This window comes from Opisthocomus hoazin, chromosome 25 (assembly GCF_030867145.1).
Source record: "Opisthocomus hoazin isolate bOpiHoa1 chromosome 25, bOpiHoa1.hap1, whole genome shotgun sequence".
NCBI lineage: Eukaryota > Metazoa > Chordata > Aves > Opisthocomiformes > Opisthocomidae > Opisthocomus > Opisthocomus hoazin.
In genome coordinates this window covers 4,229,621-4,249,754 of record NC_134438.1, presented here as the reverse complement: position 1 = coordinate 4,249,754, position 20,134 = coordinate 4,229,621, and the positions used below count along the sequence as shown (strand labels likewise).

At 60.8% G+C, this 20,134-nt stretch overlaps 1 protein-coding gene across 1 annotated transcript in view; it reads right to left on the bottom strand.

Moving 5' to 3' along the window:
• LOC104327343 (receptor-type tyrosine-protein phosphatase V-like) overlaps positions 1 to 19,894 on the bottom strand; it is a 36,292-nt gene extending 16,398 nt beyond the window's left edge. Inside the window, exons 1-20 of the mRNA XM_075443177.1 lie at positions 19,390 to 19,894; positions 18,249 to 18,312; positions 14,724 to 14,990; positions 13,451 to 13,720; positions 12,608 to 12,874; positions 10,873 to 11,145; positions 9,996 to 10,256; positions 9,176 to 9,448; positions 8,451 to 8,720; positions 7,601 to 7,870; positions 6,870 to 7,142; positions 6,296 to 6,568; positions 5,567 to 5,833; positions 4,935 to 5,207; positions 3,839 to 4,111; positions 3,040 to 3,312; positions 1,912 to 2,181; positions 1,158 to 1,436; positions 784 to 918; positions 466 to 676 (exon numbers count right to left, since the gene is read on the bottom strand). Of these exons, the coding sequence (XP_075299292.1) occupies positions 466 to 676; positions 784 to 918; positions 1,158 to 1,436; positions 1,912 to 2,181; positions 3,040 to 3,312; positions 3,839 to 4,111; positions 4,935 to 5,207; positions 5,567 to 5,833; positions 6,296 to 6,568; positions 6,870 to 7,142; positions 7,601 to 7,870; positions 8,451 to 8,720; positions 9,176 to 9,448; positions 9,996 to 10,256; positions 10,873 to 11,145; positions 12,608 to 12,874; positions 13,451 to 13,720; positions 14,724 to 14,990; positions 18,249 to 18,312; positions 19,390 to 19,455 (4,808 nt within the window). The 5' untranslated portion in view covers positions 19,456 to 19,894. The remainder of the gene's footprint in view (positions 1 to 465; positions 677 to 783; positions 919 to 1,157; positions 1,437 to 1,911; positions 2,182 to 3,039; positions 3,313 to 3,838; positions 4,112 to 4,934; positions 5,208 to 5,566; positions 5,834 to 6,295; positions 6,569 to 6,869; positions 7,143 to 7,600; positions 7,871 to 8,450; positions 8,721 to 9,175; positions 9,449 to 9,995; positions 10,257 to 10,872; positions 11,146 to 12,607; positions 12,875 to 13,450; positions 13,721 to 14,723; positions 14,991 to 18,248; positions 18,313 to 19,389) is intronic.
• Between the last annotated feature and the right edge of the window lie 240 nt (positions 19,895 to 20,134).

Sequence of the window (20,134 nt, the reverse complement as noted above, 5' to 3'; positions counted from 1 at the left end):
TGCCAGATAAGACTCTGAGTTTGTGAATATTGTGGTCCATATGTGTGTCTCATGGGGAACTTGGACCTCAGCCTGTGCGTTTGCTACCCTCAACCTTTGAGCCCCCCCGTTGTGTAGGCACCACTTGAACTGATGTTTGGGAATGGTTTCATTTTTGTACTCCCTAAGTCTGCGTGTGGCTCTGAGTCACATGCAAAAGCCTCACAAATAACGGCATCATGTTAGTTCTTACCCTGGAGGTGGACAACTGCCGAGCTCCCACAGCAACACATACGGCCCTTGGCAGCCTCAGCTTTCACTTCTGCCCTCCCTCTCCCTGCCCACCTACACTATCTAACATGCTCCAGTCTGCCAGCCAGTACATGAGGTGACATCCAGGGAGCTGGTGGCACCTTGCAGGGACACGTGCAGTCCCTTTTCTCCTCTGGCCCCTTCCTCGCGGGAGGGGACGTTGCCATCTCTCACCTGTACTGTTCGTTGGCTTTCAGCTTCCCGTTGCACGTTGCCCTGGACTGGCCGCACTCCTCTGTTCCCACTGACACTCGCCAGGTTTCGGGGGAGCTCCTGGAGCTCGGATGGAAGGGATTGGGGATTAGCACAGCCAGATAGGAGTCCTCTGTCCCATAATAGTGGTCATACCATGTGCTGGACATGATTTCCTGGGTGGGCCTCAGCACTGAAAGGGAATGTACAAGGTGACAGTGGTAGTCCTGAAGTGACGTCCAAGGAGACCTGCTGCACTCCAGGGAGCCACTGCAGATCGGGATGTGCAGGGGCACTTACGTGAATCATTAGTGGTAGCAACGACACCATAATACTCAATCTGGCCGTTCTCCTCGCTGAACAGGTCGGATGAAATGATAACGGTGGAGCTGGCCTCCACCTGGAAGATGTCTGCTCGCAGGGGTGGAGGCAAGGCTGAAAGACAAACCAGCAAGCACAGCCTGTTAGTGTGTCCCCGCTCCCACAGACCCACCACACATTGCTCAGCCTGTGACTGGTCCCAGCATCACAGCCCAGAGCCCTGGCCCACTGCAGTTCAGTGCAGGACCTCACGGGGCCCACAGGCACCTGAAAGAGGCCTCAGGTCTAATTGGCCACACTGGGTGTCTTCTCCTGGGGTCTGTGGCAAGGTTGTGAGAAAGAAGGGGACTCACCCTCCACTGTTGTGTTGCAGAGCAGAGTCACAGCCTGGCTCTTCATTGTGTTCATGCCCACTGTTCTCACAACGATTCGGTACGACGAGTTTGGCCCCAGCCCCTCCAGACTGGCCTCATTTGTAGGGATGCTCATGACATACTTGGAGGTAGGAGGTCCATCAGAGAGTCTCTCTGTCACCACCTCATAAGCCTCCACATCTCCAGGAGAGCTGGTCCAGTGCAGGTAAAGGCTTCTTGAATCCGGCAGGCATTGCACATCCTCCACTGGGTTTGGCTCTGCGAAGGAGATATGACAGGCTCTGAACTTACTGGATCAGAGAAATCCCAGCCTCAACCCATGCATCAGTCCAGAGCCACTATGGTCCTCTACTGCCTGTCCCTAGGTCAAAGAGAGAGGAGCAGAGCTGGACATCTGCAACCTGGGAGCCTTCTGTGCCAAGGACCACAGGACGAGGCGAATGGGTCAGGGCCTGAGCAGCTGCCTTACAGGAGAAGCAGACCAACAGAGACCACTGCAGAGTCCGCTTTGCTTCACAGGTAGCCAGAGATGATGGGAAATATCTGTGATGGGGCTAGCTTAGGGAGCTGATGGCTACCAGAGGGTCACCTTGCCGCCTTTCCTCATCTCCCACCATGAAGACTTCCCATGCTTCTGTTGACATCCAAGGGCTTATCCAGTCTTGAGGCCACACGGACGTTTCTCCCCCTTTCAGCCTGCACTCCCCCCATCCCTATGGCAGCTCATACCCACCCATTGGCACTGCCAAGATCTTGGTGCTGCTCCAATAGGGCCCAGCCACGCAGTTCAAGGAGACGGAGTAGTTCCTCCCAGGGATCAGTCCTTGGAGGAGGTGCTGGCCTTGCCCTCTGCCGAGCGCGTGCCGCCAGGGCAGCGTGCTGTTCCTGGGATCCCGCAGCCACAGCTGGCAGTCGTCCTGCTCTCCAGAGACACTGCCCCAGGAGATCAGCATCGTGCTGTTCCCTTCAGCCACCGCAGAGAGATTTGTGGGAACCGAGGGGGCTACAATGAAAACCACACCGGGGGAGAGTCACTGGCATGCAGGTACTCTCTTCCATCCTATAGAGATACAAGTAGAAGATGGGTAATATGCAAGGAGACTTCACTTGTTCACTGACAACATTTCTGCAGCTGCTGGCTGCCACTGACAGAAGTGACCTCTAACTGCCAACTGGAGGACATGTGGAGTGAGGAGCAGGAGGAGATGGGCTCCTCCTCCTTCTAGTTAGCAAGTTTCATTAGAGACCTGCCTAAAGGGCTCTGCACATGACTCCCAGCACCCTGCCAGGGGCTGGCTGAGAGTGGGAGCAGAGACCTCTGGATTCCCCAAGCAAAGTGCAGGCACTGTGGGGACAGGCACGTGAAAAGGCTTATTGTGCTTATCTGCAGTTTCCACATTCCTTAAAAAAAAAAAGGCCCAGCCTCCCCTTATCCCCCATGCCAGGAATTCTCCGAGCGCCTGGGAGCAAGGCAGCGGGGATGGCGGGGTGTCCCCCCCTGGCTGTAAGGCCTCATGGTCTCCCAGGCTCCCACAGCTGCCATGGGATCCCTTGCTCTTGTTCAGTCACCCATGCCTGGAGGAGCCAGCTGGTGTGAACAGCAGCACTGCCGATTCGAAGATCCCATCCCTTCTACCACCGCGAGCTGGAGATCTGCAACCACGGTTGCCGGACTGTCCTACGGGCAGCCGTACCGCCCTGCTCTCCCCTCCGCCGGGGGCTCGCACAGCCCGTGATCCCACCGCTCCCAGGCAGTCCTAGCCGCGTCCCTGCCCCTTCCCACCGCGGGCGCTGAGCCTGCCCGGATGCAGAAGGCTGAGCCTCACGCACGACGCAAGGACCCCCAGCTCTTGCCACTTACTTGTCCAGTCGCTGATGTTCCCGGCGGAGGCTGCGTAGGGCCCTGCCACGGACACCACTTCCAGCAGGTATTTGTGTCCCGGAGCCAGGCCAGAAAAGGTGAATTTGCTGGTGCCTTTCCCAACAGATACGTTGGCTGCCACAGTACCTGCTCCTGAGTGGTACAGGAGGAGCCTGTAACTGTCTTGCCCTTGGGGTTCAGCTCGCCAGGATGCGCTCAGCCTGTTGGGATACCCCTGGTTCGTCATGTGCACGTTGCGGGGTGCCAGGGGGTCTGGAGAGACAGGATGGGAGACATCGTCAGTGAAGGGCCTGAGGACAGTGCCTGGGTATCTTGGCAGTGTCAGCAGAAGGGAGGCACCGTACAGGACAGGGCACTTTGTCTCAGCTGGGTGGCTGCATCCACCAGCCTGGAGGCAGCTAAAAGCGGCTTCTGCAGGCTTCAGGTGGTGCCTGAGCAGAGACTGCCCTGCCCCAGCTGGAGCCAGAGACCGGAGATGGGCGAGGAGGGAGCACCCAGCCGGCTGGAGGGGAGGGGAAGGTGAATGCCCCCACCCACTGCTCCCTCCTCCATGCCTCTCCTCTAAAGCACGGCCCCTGGAGCTGCGACTGTCTAACCCAGGCTGATGGAGCTGGTGGCGAGGGTGGGCAGACCCCTGCTCGGTGCCATGGCACCAACGTGCCTTTGGGTTCAGGCAGGGCTCTGGGTCTGCCATGAAGGTCAGTGGGGCCGTGCCTTTTACACGAGCCTTCGTGACTGCCCAGCAAGGCATGCATCACCCTCAGATCAGGGTACTCACACGTCCAGTTGCTGATATTTCCTGCAGGTGTCTGGTAGGACCCAGCCACGGACACCACCTCCAGCAGATATTTGCTTCCCGGGGCCAGTCCCGTGAAGGTGAAGTTGTGGGTGTCGCTCCCGAGCGAGGCCGTCGCTGCCACGGTGCCCAGCCGCGCGTGGTACAGGGTCAGCGCGTAGCCGTCTCGCCCCCCGGCCGTGGGTCCCCAGGACGCGCTCAGCCGGTCGGGGTGCCCCGTGCTCAGCAAGCGCACGGTGGCCGGGGGCAGCGGGCCTGGGGAGTCATCAGACCTGACGTTAGGGACCGGAGACCATGCAGAAGGAAGCAGACACTTGATGGGACAACGTGCAGGACAGATGCTCCCTGAGGGCTGAAATACACAGGCCCCTTCTGGCATACTCCTTCTCCTCTCTTTTGTCTTTTCCGTCCCCATCCCACCTCACTTTTAATGCTGCTGACCCTTTGTGGTCCCTCACATACCAATCCATCTTCATCCAGTCACCGTCATCCCCACAGCCCAGCTGGATCGACCTTGCCACTGCTGCACGCACACGCGGTCTCCAGCACCCATCTGCCGTGCAGCTGCTAGGGCAGAGCTGGCACAGCACCTACGCTCTGTCCAGCCCTAAAATCTCTCTGGCTGCGGAGAAGTGCTGGACTAGTCCATCTCCAGAGCAAAGACCCGCTCTCCAGGGAGGACTGTGGATTAGCCTCTTTTTGTACTACACTGCTTCATTTCGTGATCGTTTATGGTAATGTGGATTCCACCTGCTGGAGGAGACTCAGCGAGGGTGCGAGTGCTCCTGTATTCAGGGAGATGGGGCAGCACGGGCAGGGGGATGTCCCTGCATGGGCACAGCTGGCCAACACCGCATGTCATCAGCATGTACTTGTGCAAGTCTACAGTTGAACATCCATGTGCTTGTGAGGGTAACAGTGTGCCCCTGCACAAAGTGCTGCATGTTGCACCCATCAACACGTGTGTGCACGTCTCCAAAGACGCCAGGACCCCTGTAAACCTCCCAGCTCCCCTCAGGGCTGCCCAGTGTTCCAACACCTCCCACCCTCTGCAGGGGACACTCCTCTGGGCACTCACGTGTCCAGCCACTGATGTTGGGTGCTGCTGCCTGGTACAGTCCAGCCGTGGCACTGGCCTCCAGGGAGTACTCGCTTCCCGGGGCCAGTCCCGTGAAGGTGAAGTTGTGGGTGCCGCTCCCGAGCGAGGCCGTCGCTGCCACGGTGCCCAGCCGCGCGTGGTACAGGGTCAGCGCGTAGCCGTCTCGCCCCCCGGCCGCGGGTCCCCAGGACGCGCTCAGCCTGTCAGGGTGCCCCGTGCTCAGCAAGCGCACGGTGGCCGGGGGCAGCGGGCCTGGGGAGCAAACACAAGTCACTGCCAGGAGCCACGTCTGGGATGCTCCATGCTGCAGGACATGGGTCAGCCCGGCAAGGTTCCGAAGGCTTTGCCCTTGGCACCATGGCAGCTGCCTCCGGGGATTGCCTCCTCCCTGGTGCTGTGGGTGGCAGTGGGCAGTGACCTGGGACGTGGGTGGCAAGGCTGCGGGGTCATGAGCAGACTGCCCGTGCTGCATCAGCAGGGCACGAGAACTGGGTGCTGCGTGCGTGGCAGAGCAAGGGAGCAGCCGTCTGCACCAGTATGGCCTCTGACTTGAACCAGGAAGGGGGAGATCTGGTGGAGGGCACCTGGCTGAAGGAGAGCATCATACTCACGTGTGCAGTGGGTGAGGCTGGGGGTGCTGCTGTGGAAGGGCCCCGCTGTGGCCCTCACCGACACGCTGTAGCGGGTGCCGGGGCTCAGGTTCCTGAAGATGTGACTCCTGGCATCCCCACCCAGCACCGTGCGCCCAGCACTGCTGGAGGCTGTGTCACAGACTTCCACCACGTAGCTTTCTGCTCCTCGCCCCGCTGCTGCCCAGGAGGCCTGCAGCGTGGAGGCAGAGGGGCTGCGGAGGGTGAGGTTGGCAGGAGCCAAGGGATCTGGAAAGCAACAGGGGACAGTCAGCCCCCGCGCGCCATCGCTCTCCGCTCAGTGCCATGAGCCTGGTGGTTCCTCGTGCTCTGGCAGTGCCAGAGGCTGGACTCCAGCCCCCAGCTCCCACTGGGTGGTGGACAGTCTGGCCACAAGAGATCCTCCCACAGAGAATCACGGGGACAAATGGGCAGACAGTGAGCATGGCTCTGAGCACAATATCTCCAGGGTTTGCAGCAGGAGGTGGCAGGGGAGATACCCAGAGCGTTTGAGGTGGGTAGGGGGGACTGGTTCTGTGTCAGGGAAGAAGTGAGGACAGTGAGCAGAAAGGCGGGACAACTATGTAGAAGCTAGGGGCACAGCAGGGATGATCTGGGATGGGGAAGGTGTCAGTGGGTGCTCTGCAAGGCTCACAGGGAGGCTTGGGGGCACAGTGGGGTGCTGTGTCCAGCCCAACCCATCAGACTCACATGTCCATTGTGTGACGTTGGTGGAGGCAGCTTCGAATGAGCCTTTCACGGCAACAACCTGCACGGCAAACTTGCTGCCTGCCTCCAGGTGAGTCCAGGTGATGTTCTGGGCATCTGGACCCAAAGTTTGGACCTGATCCCTGCCCTGGATGCTGAGGCTATACAGAATAACACGGTAGTGGTCTCTCCTGCCAGGGGACTTGTTCCAGCACATGTAAAGCTCTGAGGAGCTGCCTGGGTTGGTAAGGCTCAGGTTCATCGGTGCAGCAGGAACTGTGAGGAAAGACAGACACATGAGTCAGAGAGAGAAAAAAATCCATTTCTGAATATGCAGCCATCTCCGGGGAAGAGTCTTGCTTTCCCCGGGCAGCCAGCAGCAACTGTCCAGCAAGAGCTCTGTGCCCACATGGTACAAGTAGGCTGCAAGAGGCAGGAGATGAGGCCAGCATCACCAGGAACCAGGCCAGGGTGCCCTCCTCTCCTCTCCCTGCGTGCCAGCATTGATCCCCATCCCATTCTGGAGCTCCTCGCAGTGCTCCCACCCAAATCACCCATGGGTGGTATGGATGCTCACCCGTGCAGCCGGTGGTGTTCTTGGGGAGGGAGCGGTAGGGTCCAGCTACTGCCCAGATCCCAACAAGGTAGCAGGTTCCCGGTTCCAGCTGTGCCAGGGTGACGTTGGTGCTGTCCTTCCCTGCTTCCAGGCTTCTTGCTGGTGCAGAAGAGCCCTCCTCCTGCACGCTGAGCAGGTATCCATCCCTCTGCCCAGGAGGGGTCTCCCAGTGCACAGCCAGAGCCCAGGCAGTGCTGACAGGGCTTGCCGACAGGGAAAGTGGAGGCAGTGGGGCTGCGGGAGAGGAACAGCGTTACAGAGGGCAAACCTGGGATGTTCAGGACTGAGTCTAGCTTGGGAATGAAGCTGGGAGCTGCAGGGCTCTGAGCATCCAACATGCTGTCTACAGGCTGCTGAGAGCAGTGGGTTGCTCCCAGATCAAAGCTGCTCCCTGTGTCCCAGGTGATAACTGTGCATCACCACCACAGCCTGAGACCTTCTTGTCCCAGAGTGCTGGGACAGGCTCACAGCATGCTCCACTGAGCTGCTGGGCTCAGGATGAGTGAGGGTCCCAAGAAGAGAGCCAGCATCTTGAGTAGGAGACAGACACAAGTGGGGTTGCAGGGACATGGTCTCAGACATCTCCAGCAGAACAGCCCTGGGACCCTCCTCTTGGTCCCCAGGCCCTCGCCAGGTCAGAGCCAGGCTGGGTACCAGGGATGGGGATGGATGCAGAGGAGCTGTGTTCCTACCAGTGTAGCCGATGGCAGTCTGAGAGGAGATGCGATGAGGCCCAGCCTGAGAAATGATCTCCACGCGGTATCGGGACCCTGGCACCAGCCCCTCCAGGTCAAGCTGGTTGACTCCACGGGGGACAGACACATTCCTGATGACGGACAGGGACTCAGCCACCGAGAGCTGTACCAAGTGCTCTCTGCCACCGCCTGACTCCACCCAGCTCACATGTAGCTCCTGGGGTCTCCGGCCAGGCTGTACACTCACGTTAGCCAGAGACAGTGGATCTAGGGGGAAACACAGCATGGAGATCCATGAGGTGGTGGAGGAAAGCACCTGGAGAAGCCAGGACACAGCCTGCACCTCTGCACAGGGCTAAAGGAGAAGACCACTTCAGATGGCAGCTGGCTGCCAGCTTTCCTGTTGTCCTGGGGGACGTGCAAGTTGCCCGTGCATGTCCCCAGGGCACTGCTAGCAGGCAGGTGCTGTACTAAGAGAGCACTCAGCTCCTGGTGGGCTGCTCTGCGCCATGGACAGGGAGCAGCAAGCCTGTACGGGTTTCTGTGGCTCCTCTCTCATGTCTCTCTCTACCACCCTTCCCAGGCTGGCCTTGAGATCATGAGTGGTCTAGGCAGAAGGTACAGCTCGACTGGGGAAAGCCTGAGCTGGGGAAAAGGGTCTTTTGGGGCCCAGAATCCAGCACACAGCACCTAACTCATGACACATGCTCCGATTCCCGGGGGCAGGGAGCATGTAGGTCCCACCGGAGCCCTCCCTCCACCCAGACGTGTCCCTGTCACTACCAGTCTTGCAGGCAGTGCCAGGATGCCCTGTCCCTGCAGGAGGCTGTGGACACTTCCCACTCACATGTCCACTCGGTGGCAAAGTGTGATGAGGATCTGTATGGGCCAGCGAGGACGGTCACCTTCAGGAAGTACTGAATGCCAGGGGACAGCCCCAGGAACGTGAAGTTGCGGGTGTTTGGCCCCACTGAGATGTTCCTCTGTGCTGCATGGCTCTTGCTGTAGAGCTGGAGGTGGAACTGGTCCACGTCACCAGCAGCCTTGTCCCAGAAGGCAGAGAGTCCCAGCGGGCGCCTGGTGTTGGTGAGGGTCACTCCAGCCGGGGCCAGGGGGTCTGAGAGAGAAGAGACATCCAGGCAGTGAGAGGCAGCCGCGGTGGGAGTGGGAGCCTGCACGCGCTTGTCCCAGGCACCCTCCACCGCCTGTCCCTGGTGGGCTCAGGCCAGAAATCAGCCCTGGCTTATCAAACCCCAGAACAACCTGAGCTTCTGCTGCGCTGCAGACATGGGAGCGGGTCCCCACCTTTCCTGCTGGGTGACATTTGGAAATGTTTTCTGTTCAGTGATGGGTTTCTCCTCCACTGAAGACCCTTTTACTTCCAACCTGGCTAAACGTAGCTCTCGCTGTCCTTCCACTCTTTGTCTGTCTACGCATAGCTGACCCTGGTTCCCCTGCCTCCCCATACATGGTCCACTCTCTGCCTTGCTTCCATGCTGTGAGCTTTCTGCTCTCGTTGGCAGGCCATGGTTGCAATCTGCAGTAGGGTTGAGGTAGGGGTATCACACTCACATGTCCAGTCTGTGGCTGATCGCACAGGGGATCTGTAAGGTCCAGCCATAGCAGCCATCTCCAGTGTATACTGTCGCCCAGGGACCAGGCCCTCAAAGGTGACGTTTGTCCAGTTGTTCCCCACAGTCATGTTCCTGACCCGCTCCTGGGACTTGGTTTCCCGGAGGGTGCCGGTGTAGCCGGTGCTGCCAGTGGGAGCTGCTCTCCAGGAGGCTTGCAGAGATGTGCTGTGGCCCTGGTTGGTGAGGTTCAACTGCTCTGGAGGCAAAGGATCTAGGAAAGGAAAAGGTATAGAGTCAGAGCTGCACCTGGGTTGGGGTCATCTGGCAGAAGTGCAATCCCAGATGTGCTGGGCTGGAGCCCCTTCCCTGGGAAAACCCACATCCAGGTGCTCCGGCTGTGTGTGGGGTCTGAGCAGGCCACCGTCACCCCTGCTGACACCCACACACCAGTTTGGCAGGGCCTGGGCCAGCACGGAGTTCAAACTGGCATGGTGAGGGAGGGGCTGCTCTGGTGCTGGAGGAGGTGGTGGGTGGGATGGTCTGGGCCAGGGTGGTGGAGAGGTGGTTCAAGGCAGATGCAGCCTGAGCAGTGCCACAGGAGGGTGGCCCGAGGGAGGAAGAGGCGGGCACTGGGCTCTGCTGACCCTTGCGCTGGGTGATGGGGATGCAAACAAGGGTCAGGCCCCTCTGCTTTCCTCCTGAGCCTTTTGTGCTTTTATTGCACGAAGCTGCAGGAGGACCCGTGCTGTCACACGCCCCGAGGCACAAGATCCAGCGGGAAGCCCGGGGCCGGCTGCGGTGAGGGCTGTGGCACTCACGTGTCCAGTTGGTGATGCGCCGGGGTGAGGACGTGTAGGGGCCAGCCACGGTGCTGACCTCAAAGGTGTAGAGGGTCCCAGGGCGGAGGCCCTCATAGGTGAAGTTGGTGACACCTCTGAGCAGCGAGCTGTTCCTCACAGGGTGCTCCTCAGGGCTGAGGGCCAGTGCGTAGCCCTCTCCCATGGCCTCCTCCCAGATGGCTACCAGGCTGTCGGGGCTGCCCTGGCTGGACAGACTCACAGCAGACGGTGCCAGCGGCTCTGCAAGGGACAAGGGTGGGATCGTGGATGTCACAGCGCAGCCAGGTTGCTCTCATGACACCCTCACTCAGGGATCCCACCACCAAACACAGGTAGCCAGGGCTGGGGGAGAGCCTTCTACTGCTCGGCATCAGGGGCTGGGCGAGTGCCTCCCTACACTGTTCAGGGTGACAGCGCTGGGACAGCACCAGCTGTGGCTCCACGAGTCACCCAGGGGGGACTGGGCACAGGTAGAGGCTGCTCTGGGGGGACTGGTGGTGCTCCACGACCCACCAAACCGGCTGCTGTGAGCACAGGGAGGGGAAGCTGGCTTGGAGCCTGCTGAACACTGAGTCCGAAGGTTACTGCGTAGGGTCTGGTCTTGATTCGTGCCTGAGACTACCCGGCACCAGTCTGCCAAGGACCTCCAGGTTCACCCTCACGAGGAACCGCTGGGCAGCGGACTTTGCCGCTCTGACCCACAGCCTGCTCTCGAGACCGGGTGCCACTGCACTGCGCAGCCCCACCTCTGCCCCTGCCGCAATCCCCTCCCGTCCCACCAGCCCCCCTCTGCCCACCACCCCCTCCACCACACGGCAGACGTGGCCTCGCAAGGATGCTTGGGCTTTCTGCTTACGTGTCCAGGCTGCTGTGCTGCGGGCTGATGCCCGGTACGGCCCAGCCACCGCTGTCACCTGGACAGAGTACTGCTTCCCAGGGCTCAGCCCGTGGAAGGTGACGTGACCGTTGTCTCCGCCGACAGAGATGTTCCTCGTCGGAGCACCGTCCTCTCCCTCCTGCAGCGTCACCAGGTAGAAGTCCCTCTGCCCCGCGGGAGTGCTCCAGCGAGCCTGCAAGGAGCCCTGCTCCTCTGCACTGCTCAGGGTCACATTGCCAGGGCTCAGGGGGTCTGGAAGGGAAGGGAGGGAGATTGTGTGCGTCAGGATTACGCGGTGCTCTGGACCCCACACACCCCTGAGCCCTGGTCCCTGTTTCCTCATCTGCAGGGTTACATCCAGCCTCAGACATCTTTTTGGAGTGTGCTGTCTCCACCCGCTAGGACAACCATTCCTGGTCTAGCAGAGCCCAGACAAAGCTGGCAGCCCTGCTGGGAAATTCCTAAAAGTCCCCCTCCTCTCTATTTGTGTCTCATCATGAGCTTGCTGATATTCCCAGCAACTGGCCTGGACCGAGCTCCTGGCTGGACGCCCCTGGCTCGTGCACCTGGCACCGGCACTGCTCAGTCGCGCAGGTCAGAGCCGCAGACGGCGATGGCAGGGATGGAGTCAGACCCACTCCACAGCAGAAACAAAGCAGCTGGGGGTGTGGAGGTCGTCCAGAATCCCAGCTGCAGTCAGCAGTGAGCAGGCTCCGGCTTCTTGGACTGGCAGGAGGAGCAGGAAAGATCTGGACACTTTCACCTGGTGGCACCCAGGTCCTTCCAGCGTATGCCTGGCCAGCGTCCGCCCAGGGCCAGGACAAGCCACTGACCACAACAGCCCTGAGTTTGCAGCTTGGAACCTCCATAATTTGTTGCTTCTCACTAGAGAGGACCAATGCTTTCTTGTCATTCAGCATGAGTCTTGCTCTGTCCAGGAGGCTAGGCTTGCCCTTTCCATTTTCTCCCTGGTTTTCCTGGGAACGTCTGGGAGAGCAAGTCTGGGGCCAGAACTGTTTGCAGGGCTATGGACATGGTGTTGGGACCAAACCAGGACTGTGGTGGTGGAAGTCACCCTCTCTCAGGGTCCTTGTCAGCCTGAGGCCAGAAGGTGAAGGAAGTTGGGTTGAATGGTGCAACTAGCTGGGGTCTAGGATGGCTACCCTCAGTTTCTTCACCTGCCAGAGGCTGGCTTCCTTGGCTGTGTTGCACAGCACCCAGCACATCAGGGACATCCACCAGGATGAGGTTATCAGGTGCTACCACAACATACCCTTGACAGCAATCAAAGAGGACCGAAGATCCATTTCCCTCCAGAAACCTCCAGTTCAAACCAGCTAAACCGCTATCCCCTTGCCCCTGCTTTCTCTGCTGCCCTTGGACACCCCCAAGGCACGTGAAAAGCCCATCTCCAGCTGCACTGCATGCCAGTGGGATCTGCTGCCCTTCCATCCTCCTCGGGGAGATGCCACAGGCTGGTCCCAGTGCATCCCAGGCCGGCACTGGGAATTCACCAGCCCAGGGAACTCCCTGGCCCCACTATCACAGTGCCCCTGAGCTGGGTCCTGGAGCAGCTTTCGGCCAGGTCCAAGCAGAATTGCCCTCTCCACCCAGGGCTCTGGCAGGAGACTTTTGGACTCAGAGGCTGGACCAGAGGCATGGGGGAAATCCAGGGCCACCGAGGTCCTCCCCCACCCCTGGCCACCATACTCACACGTCCACGCGGTGGCATTGGGCCCCTCCACAGCGTAGGGCCCGGCCGTGGCGCTCAGCCCCAGCCAGTACTGGGTGCCGGGGTGGAGGTGCTGGAAGGTGTAGCTGGTGAGGCCCCTCCTGGCTGACAGGGTGGTGGTCACCGTCTGGGTGAGGAGGTTGTGGAGCGCGAGGTGAAGCCAGGCAGCCCCCGCTGCGTCTGCCCAGGAGGCGACGAGGCTGGTGCTGGAGCCCGGGCTGAGCCGCAGCTGGGTGGGCATGGAGGGAGCTGAGGGGGGAAGCAGGAGGCAGTAAGGCTCAGCACTGGGGCTGGGGGTCCCTGGACCCTCCTCTCTCCCTCTCCTACACCCACAGCTTCTCTCCATGCTGGCATGGGGAGTGAAGGTCTGGCAGGGGTCTGCTGAGGGATGTCTCTCCCATGTCCCTTCCCAGGCGAGCTGAGGGGCTCTTGAGGTCCCTCCATCCTGTCACGCTCGTTCAGGCTGCAGGGCAGAGGGGGTGGCAGCCTGGGGAATGTAACGTTTCTGCAGCTCACACCAGCCAAGCTCTGGTGCCAGGATCCCCAGGTTGCCCTTCTCCCACGGGGACATGGAGCACACAAACACAAGCTGTGGGTCCTACAAGGCAGGACTGAGGTGCGAGGTTTTCCCCTTGGCCCGGCACACTGGGCTCACAGGGAGGATGCGAAGAACTCCCAGCTGTTCCCCATCCTACACAAACTCCCCATCCCAAGCCTGGAGACCTCCTCCTCCTCCTCTCTGCCAACCCACTGTGCTGCACCCCTCCTGCCAAACCCTTTCTCCCACTCCTTCCCTCTTGCGCCGGCACACCCATCACTCCCTACCTGTCCACTGGTGGGTACTGGTGCTTGCCTGGCTGGATCCAGCCAGCGTGCTGACCTTCAAGGCGTACTCGCTGCCAGCCAGCAACCCGTCAAACAGGAACGTGGAGGCGTTTGGCAGGATGGACACATTTCTGACCAGTGTCTGGGAGTCACTGTGGTAGAGGGCAAGGTGGTAGCCATCTCGCTTCCCGTGGGCGTGCACCCAGGACGCATGCAGCACAGCAGAGCTCCCGCTGCTGCTTAGGCTCAGGTTGCGGACCGGTGAAGGACCTGCATCGGACATGGCACAGACAGTGTTGGGTGGTTGTGTTGTGATGCCTGCCAGGTTGCTCAAGGTACCTTCACCTGGTGAGGTCCTGCCAACCATCTCCACAGGACCCAATCCCCCAGGCACAGCCCTATCACCTCCCTGCCAGCTCCCCAGTCTCCCATGGGTTGTGTGGGCTGCACCATCGCCTTTGCATCAGTCTCTGCACAGTCACTCTGAACTGGGCAGGAAGGTCGGTCAGGGACAAGACACCAGGTGTGTGCTGAGAAAGGTGAAGCCATCAGCACTTACCTGGAGCTCACCTGCTGCCAGGTCCTCTGTTCCTGCTGACCCTGTGGGTTCTGCCACCCACCTTCCTGTGAGCACCAGCCCCTGCTCCCTGCAGTCACCACTGCCATCCCTTCCCCCTCCAGCTCTACTCTCCTTTTCTAGGTTTTCCACCTTCACCTGAACAGATTTACCCAGGGATCTTCTGGAGAGATGCAGGCAAGGGCTGCCATCCTCACCTGAGCTGTGGGCTCATCAGCCCTTCCTGCTTCCCCCAGTCCTTGGCATCAGCCAGGGAAGGCGTAGAGCAAGGTTTGGTGGGTGAGCCAGTGACTGACAGAGAGGTGCCAAAATCATGGCGCAGATACTACTTCCTTGTAGCCCTTTCTAGATCTCCAGGTATGACATTTTCCACCCCTCAGCTCTCTGCAGTCCACATCATAGCTTGGTTCATCATTAGCTGTATTATTCCAGGAGAAGATTGAGTGTGAATCGTGCCCATGCAAGGTGCAGGGACAGGATCCTCACTCCACATGGATGAGGGAATGACCATTGGATGAGGGTTCTGGGGACCAGGGAAGGAGGCTAATCCTTGTGGAAGTGAAGAAAGACCCGACCTCCCTGTAAACTCCCAGGACTCCACACAGACCTGTACTTTACACCCTCCAAAGCAGTGTGACAATCATTGGTAGGAGCGCTGAGACCCTTTGACTCTGCAGTCCCTGGGGAACCCCTTACTTGTCTGTGCTGTGACTGTCTGGCTGGTGGTCTCCATGCAGGCGAGCGTGGCTGTCACCTCAATCTCGTAGTGCATGCCAGGGGTCAGCCCGTGGAACCAGAAGCTGGTGATGTTGGGTCCAGCAGATCCATTCTGCAGTGGTGTGCCAGAACCCAGGGAGGAGAGGGTGAGCGAATATCCCTCAGCCCCCCCGTCTGGCTCATCCCAGGACAGAAGGAGGGAGTCTGACCGGCCATGGTCGCTCACGGTGAGGTTCAGGAGGGTCCCTGCGGAGACAAAGCTGAAACCCTCAGCAGGGAGCTGTGGTGCTGGTGGGTAGCCAGCATGCAGGGCCAGGCTCCCCAGCCCACCCACCCTCGCTGCACACCTTGGCCCAGGCCACCACCATGGGCACTGCTGATCAGGCCCCTCAACCACAAAGGCTCCGAACAGCTTTTGGAAAACATGGGAAGGTGCAGAATCCCCCGTGGACCAGGGTTCAAAGGCACCATGTGAAAGAGATGCTCCTAAACATGGAGCATTTCCTCTGCTGGAGAAAGGCCAGAAGGCTCCAGGCCACCAGGCTTTGTCCAGACAGCCCTGGTTTATGGCAGAAAAGTTGCCCTGCCTCAGTACAACCAATTGCTCACCACCTTGGTTGGTTTGAGCCCCTAAAAAAATATTGAAGGGCTCTGGGTCCACCTTGCAGAAGCAAGGCAATGGCCAGTGAGGGAGCAGGATGGGCATGGCAGTGGGGCCGTCTCTGTCTCTGCGCGAGCCCTGACGGAGGAGGGGGTAAAGGCTGCTTCGGAGGGATCCGGGCACTGGCTCCCCGCTGTCCCGCCCAGTGCAGAGACGACGTGGGAAGAGCAGGACACTGCGTACGTGGAGGAAATGTGGGGCCAGCTTTGCACACCCCTGCAGCGAGGTGTGTCCCTGCCTCGGCAGCAAGGTCAGCACGCTGCGGCTGCAGGGCCGGTGCTGCGGCATCCAGGTGGAGAGCGTCTGGGGACGAGGAAGCGGCGCACGGGGCTTGGCGTAATTGGTGGCTCAGTGGCCAGAATGGCTACTGAACCCCTGCCCTTGGAGCTGCTCAGGAGCCACCTACACAAACAGGAGCCAGACAGAGCCTCTGTTGGGACCAAGCTGGCAACGTGACCCTTGCAGGCTCCATCTCTGCCCACCCGTGCCTCCAGTAGCCGATGGTCACGCGCTCCCCGTCCCCAGCCTTGCTGTGGACCAGGAGCTCTCTGTTGCTTTCAGCCTTTGGGAAACACCAGAGCAGCTCTAGTGCTGATAAAACATTTGTGTCATAATTAGCACTTAAAATTTATGACGTGCAACGTGTAACAGGCTTACCTGTGATCTGGCATGGCAAGAAAGCCTTAAACCAGCACGGCTGTTGCCCCAGAGGTCTGCCTGGGGCTGCCCTTACACAGCGAACGAGGAGCAGTGTGGGGCGAGCCCCAGGGGCACCAAGCACCCTTGGGACTGCTCGGGTGTCGCGTGTGGCCCTCCCACAAAACCAGGCAGTTTCAGAGCCAGGTGCAACTTCTGCGCCATGCAGGGTCGTTGTCTGGAGCCTGCTGCCACGCTGAGAGCTTCACTCCACGGAGGGGTGCAAAGGGCATCGGGGAAGTGGTCTGGACACAAAGGGGGAGCGGGCAGTGCCCCTGGAAAGGCTTCTCAGTGCCTTGAGCAGTTCAAGGGCAGGTTTAGGAACAGACTGCTCAGGAAGGGTTATGTGAACGCAGCTGGGTGTCCACGGGTCGGGTGTCTACACCTGGGCCAGCTGCCCTGGGCTCCCTGTGCTGTCCGCAGAGACCCCGCCGCAGCAGCTCATGGAGCACAGGGCACGCTCAGCCTCCTGGAGGCCCCATCCCTGGAAACATTCCAGACCAGGATGGACGGTGCTCTGAGCAGTCTGGTCGAGTTGAAGATACCCCTGGGCTAGATGACCTCTAAAGGCCCCTTCCAACCCAAAGCACTCTGTGATTCTAAGGCAGCCAGCGGGACTGTGCACTGCGTGCAGTTCAAACAGGGGTGGTTTTTCACGGCGGGGTCTTTCTTCTCTCATGGAAGTAAGGGTTCTCCACCCATGCTTGTCTGCTTCTCTCGGGTATCCAACAGACTGCATCGCCTGCCTCCATCATCACTTGGCAATCATCTTCCTCACCTCTGCAGTACAAATGTACCAATATCTAAGAGGGGGCCAGAGGCACCCTGCAGCCCCGAGGCCCGTGACCACAACACTGCTCGTGTCCCCGTAGACAAGCTCCTCTAACCACATCACAGCCAGCCACAGCCAGGTACACCCCATGCCCTGACTGGTGCCTGCAGATCACCCGGGAGAGTTTTCACTGGCACGGGCACCACGCTGGCTCCACGCAGTGCTTGCTGGCTGCAGGACGAGCATGGCAGTGCCGCTCCCCAGCCCGCTCGGCACGGCCGTGGGGCTGCCCCGTGGAGCGTGATCCTGCCCAGCCAACCTATGGCTGTGGGGCAGCTGCTGAGCCCGCTTGGTGCTCTGTGGGAAGAAGGGAGCCTGGGGCCTTGTCCATCTCTCACGCTGCTCCCCACAAGGCTGCTTGCTGGAAGAGGATGGGGCTGACTCCCTGCCCTTCCCTGGTCCTGATCTGCAGCCTGCAGTCTCTCTAAAGAGAGACTGCACCTGGGGAGGAACAACCCCATGCATCAGTACAGGCTTGGGGTGGACCTGCTGGAGAGCAGCTCTGCGGAGAGGGACCTGGGTGTCCTGGTGGACGACAGGTTAACCGTAAGCCAGCAGTGTGCCCTGACTGCCAAGAAAGCCAATGGGATCCTGGGGTGCATCAAGAAGAGTGTGGCCAGCAGGATGAGGGAGGTTCTCCTTCCCCTCTACACTGCCCTGGTGAGGCCTCATCTGGAGTACTGTGTCCAGTTCTGGGCTCCCCAGTTCAAGAAAGATGAAGAGCTACTGGAGAGAGTCCAGCGGAGGGCTACGAGGATGGTGAGGGGACTGGAGCATCTCTGCTACGAGGAGAGGTTGAGGGAACTGGGCTTGTTCAGCCTGAAGAGGAGAAGGCTGAGAGGGGACCTAATAAATGCTTACAAATATCTGCAGGGTGGGTGTCAGGAGGATGGGGCCAAGCTCTTTTCAGTGGTGCCCAGCGACAGGACAAGGGGCAACGGGCACAAACTGAGGCACAGGAAGTTCCGTCTGAAGATGAGGAAGAACTTCTTCCCTCTGAGGGTGCCGGAGCCCTGGCCCAGGCTGCCCAGGGAGGCTGTGGAGTCTCCTTCTCTGGAGATATTCCAGCCCCGCCTGGACAAGGTCCTGTGCAGCCTGCTCTGGGTGACCCTGCTTGGGCAGGGGGTTGGACTGGGGGACCCACAGAGGTCCCTTCCAACCCCTACTATTCTGTGATTCGTGATTCTGTAAAGCAGAGCATTTACGAAGCTACTCTTGACTCCAGGAGTCCTGGCCCAGCACATCTGCTCATCTCACAGCTCCCAGGCACCAAGACCACCCTCCGCAGCCTTGGGACCTCTTCGCTTTGCCTTACCTCTGTCACTGGGTGGATGGTGTCCCTCCAGCCCTGCCCGTGCTGTCCGGTTGCATCCCTCGCCCTGGGGGGATTGAAGGGGTCGAGTGAGACAGGGGGAAGGCGAGGTGGTCTGAGCTGAGACCAACACTGGGGAGAGGAGCCCTGTGCCGGGCCGGGGGTCAGGCTGGCCAGGCACAGGTCCCACCTTGCCATGGCATCTGGGGGCTGCGACCCTCTGGGGACTGTGACCCCTCTTCGCAGGAGAGCTCGCATCGCCCTTCCCTATCCAGGGCAGGCAGAAAGACTCAGCTGACACAGCTTGTGGGCTGCCCCCGTGGGTCCTGGGACTGCAGATCAACTTGGGACCATGCCCACGGGGGAGTACATCCCACCAAACCAGCCAGGACACAGGGGGAAGATTTGGGGAGGGAGGGACGGAGCTCTGGACAGGCCCTGGCAATCTCATTCCCTCTACAGGCACCCCCCCCACTTCCCGTGATCATGGAGGGGGAGGACGGAGGGACCCCAGACCTCAGTCCAGCTGCCGTCCCCCACCAGCTGCAAAGCGAGGGCTTGGCGTGAGAGCTGCAGAGCACCCAGCACCCTGCCCACCGCAGCGGGTGCTGAGCAGGCGCGGGGACACCCGTCTGCCCACAGCCTGCTCGCGAGCAGGGTGTGCCCGGCTTTAGGTGGAGGCTAGTTCCCTCCACATTAAAGGAAATATCTCTGCCCACTCCCTGTCCCACAACAAGCCGCAGAGGAGCAATCATCTTTCTTTAGATTTTCCCCGCTCGGTTCTGCTGCCTGACTCATTCCTGGCACTCGCAGTGCTCCGGGGAGCGAAGGGGCTCCGGACCCCTGGGAACAGCAGCCAGCCAAGTCCTGGGGCGAGGAGCCGTGCAGCCATGGCAGCGGTGCCACGCTCGCGTCCCAGGCGCTGGGGCGGGAGGGCACGGGGAGGGGGGGGAAGCGGAGGACAGAGCCAGCTCGTAATTGCAAACGTCGCTAATTTGGTGCAGCTGCCTGGCTGGAGAGGCAGCCCAGAAATCCGCCGTCATTCCCCAGCGGGGCAGGACTGCGCAAAGCCCCTGGCCGCCAGCGAGCGTGGAGCCAGGAGCCTGCACGGACAAACGGGGGGGTTGAAGAGACAAGGACTCACCTCTGCCAGGGTTCCCAGGAGCCACGGCAGGCCCAGGACGAGCAGCGGCAGCGGCGGTGGCCTCATGGGGACCAGGGGGGCTGCGGATTAGAGGGATGACAAGTTGCGGGCAGGGGTAGCTTCTCAGCAGCGGCCGTCCCCAGCCAGCCCCTTCTCCCACGGCGGCGAGGGGCCGTGTCCCCATACGCTGTCCGAGCGCGGGTGACCGGTTGACATCAGCGGGGACAAGCGTCGCGCGCCGGCGCCCTGCGCGTCAGCCCTGCCAGCGGTCCCTGGGCAGGAGCAGAGCTCGCCTCCGGGCTGGGCCAAGTCCAGCCTGGCTGCCTGTGCCTGTCGCCGGGTGCATTTATGGTTCCCGCGGATCCGTGTCCCTCTGCGGTGGCCCTGCGGCCGTCCCGGTGGCAGCGTGTGGGTGCTGCGGGCAGCGAGCTGCCTGCCGGGGGGCTCGGGGCGGGGGGGCTCGCTGCGGCTGGGGCTCTGCCCGGCTGGAGCCCGGGCTGGCCATCCGAAGGAGCTCTGCGGAGTGGTGGGAGTTGGTGCCGAGAGGGGAGGAGACAGCGCTGTGCACAGATGGCGGCTCCGAGCTGGGAGGGAGTGCCCGGACCAGCCCCCGGCGAGGGGAGGGAGGGCGGACCGCAGGGGCTGGGAGGCTGGAGGACACCGCGGACCTTGCGCTGCCTCCGCCCGGCACCTTCCTGCGCCCTTCGGCTCTGCAGGCGCGGATTTCTGCGCGGGGGGCTGCTGG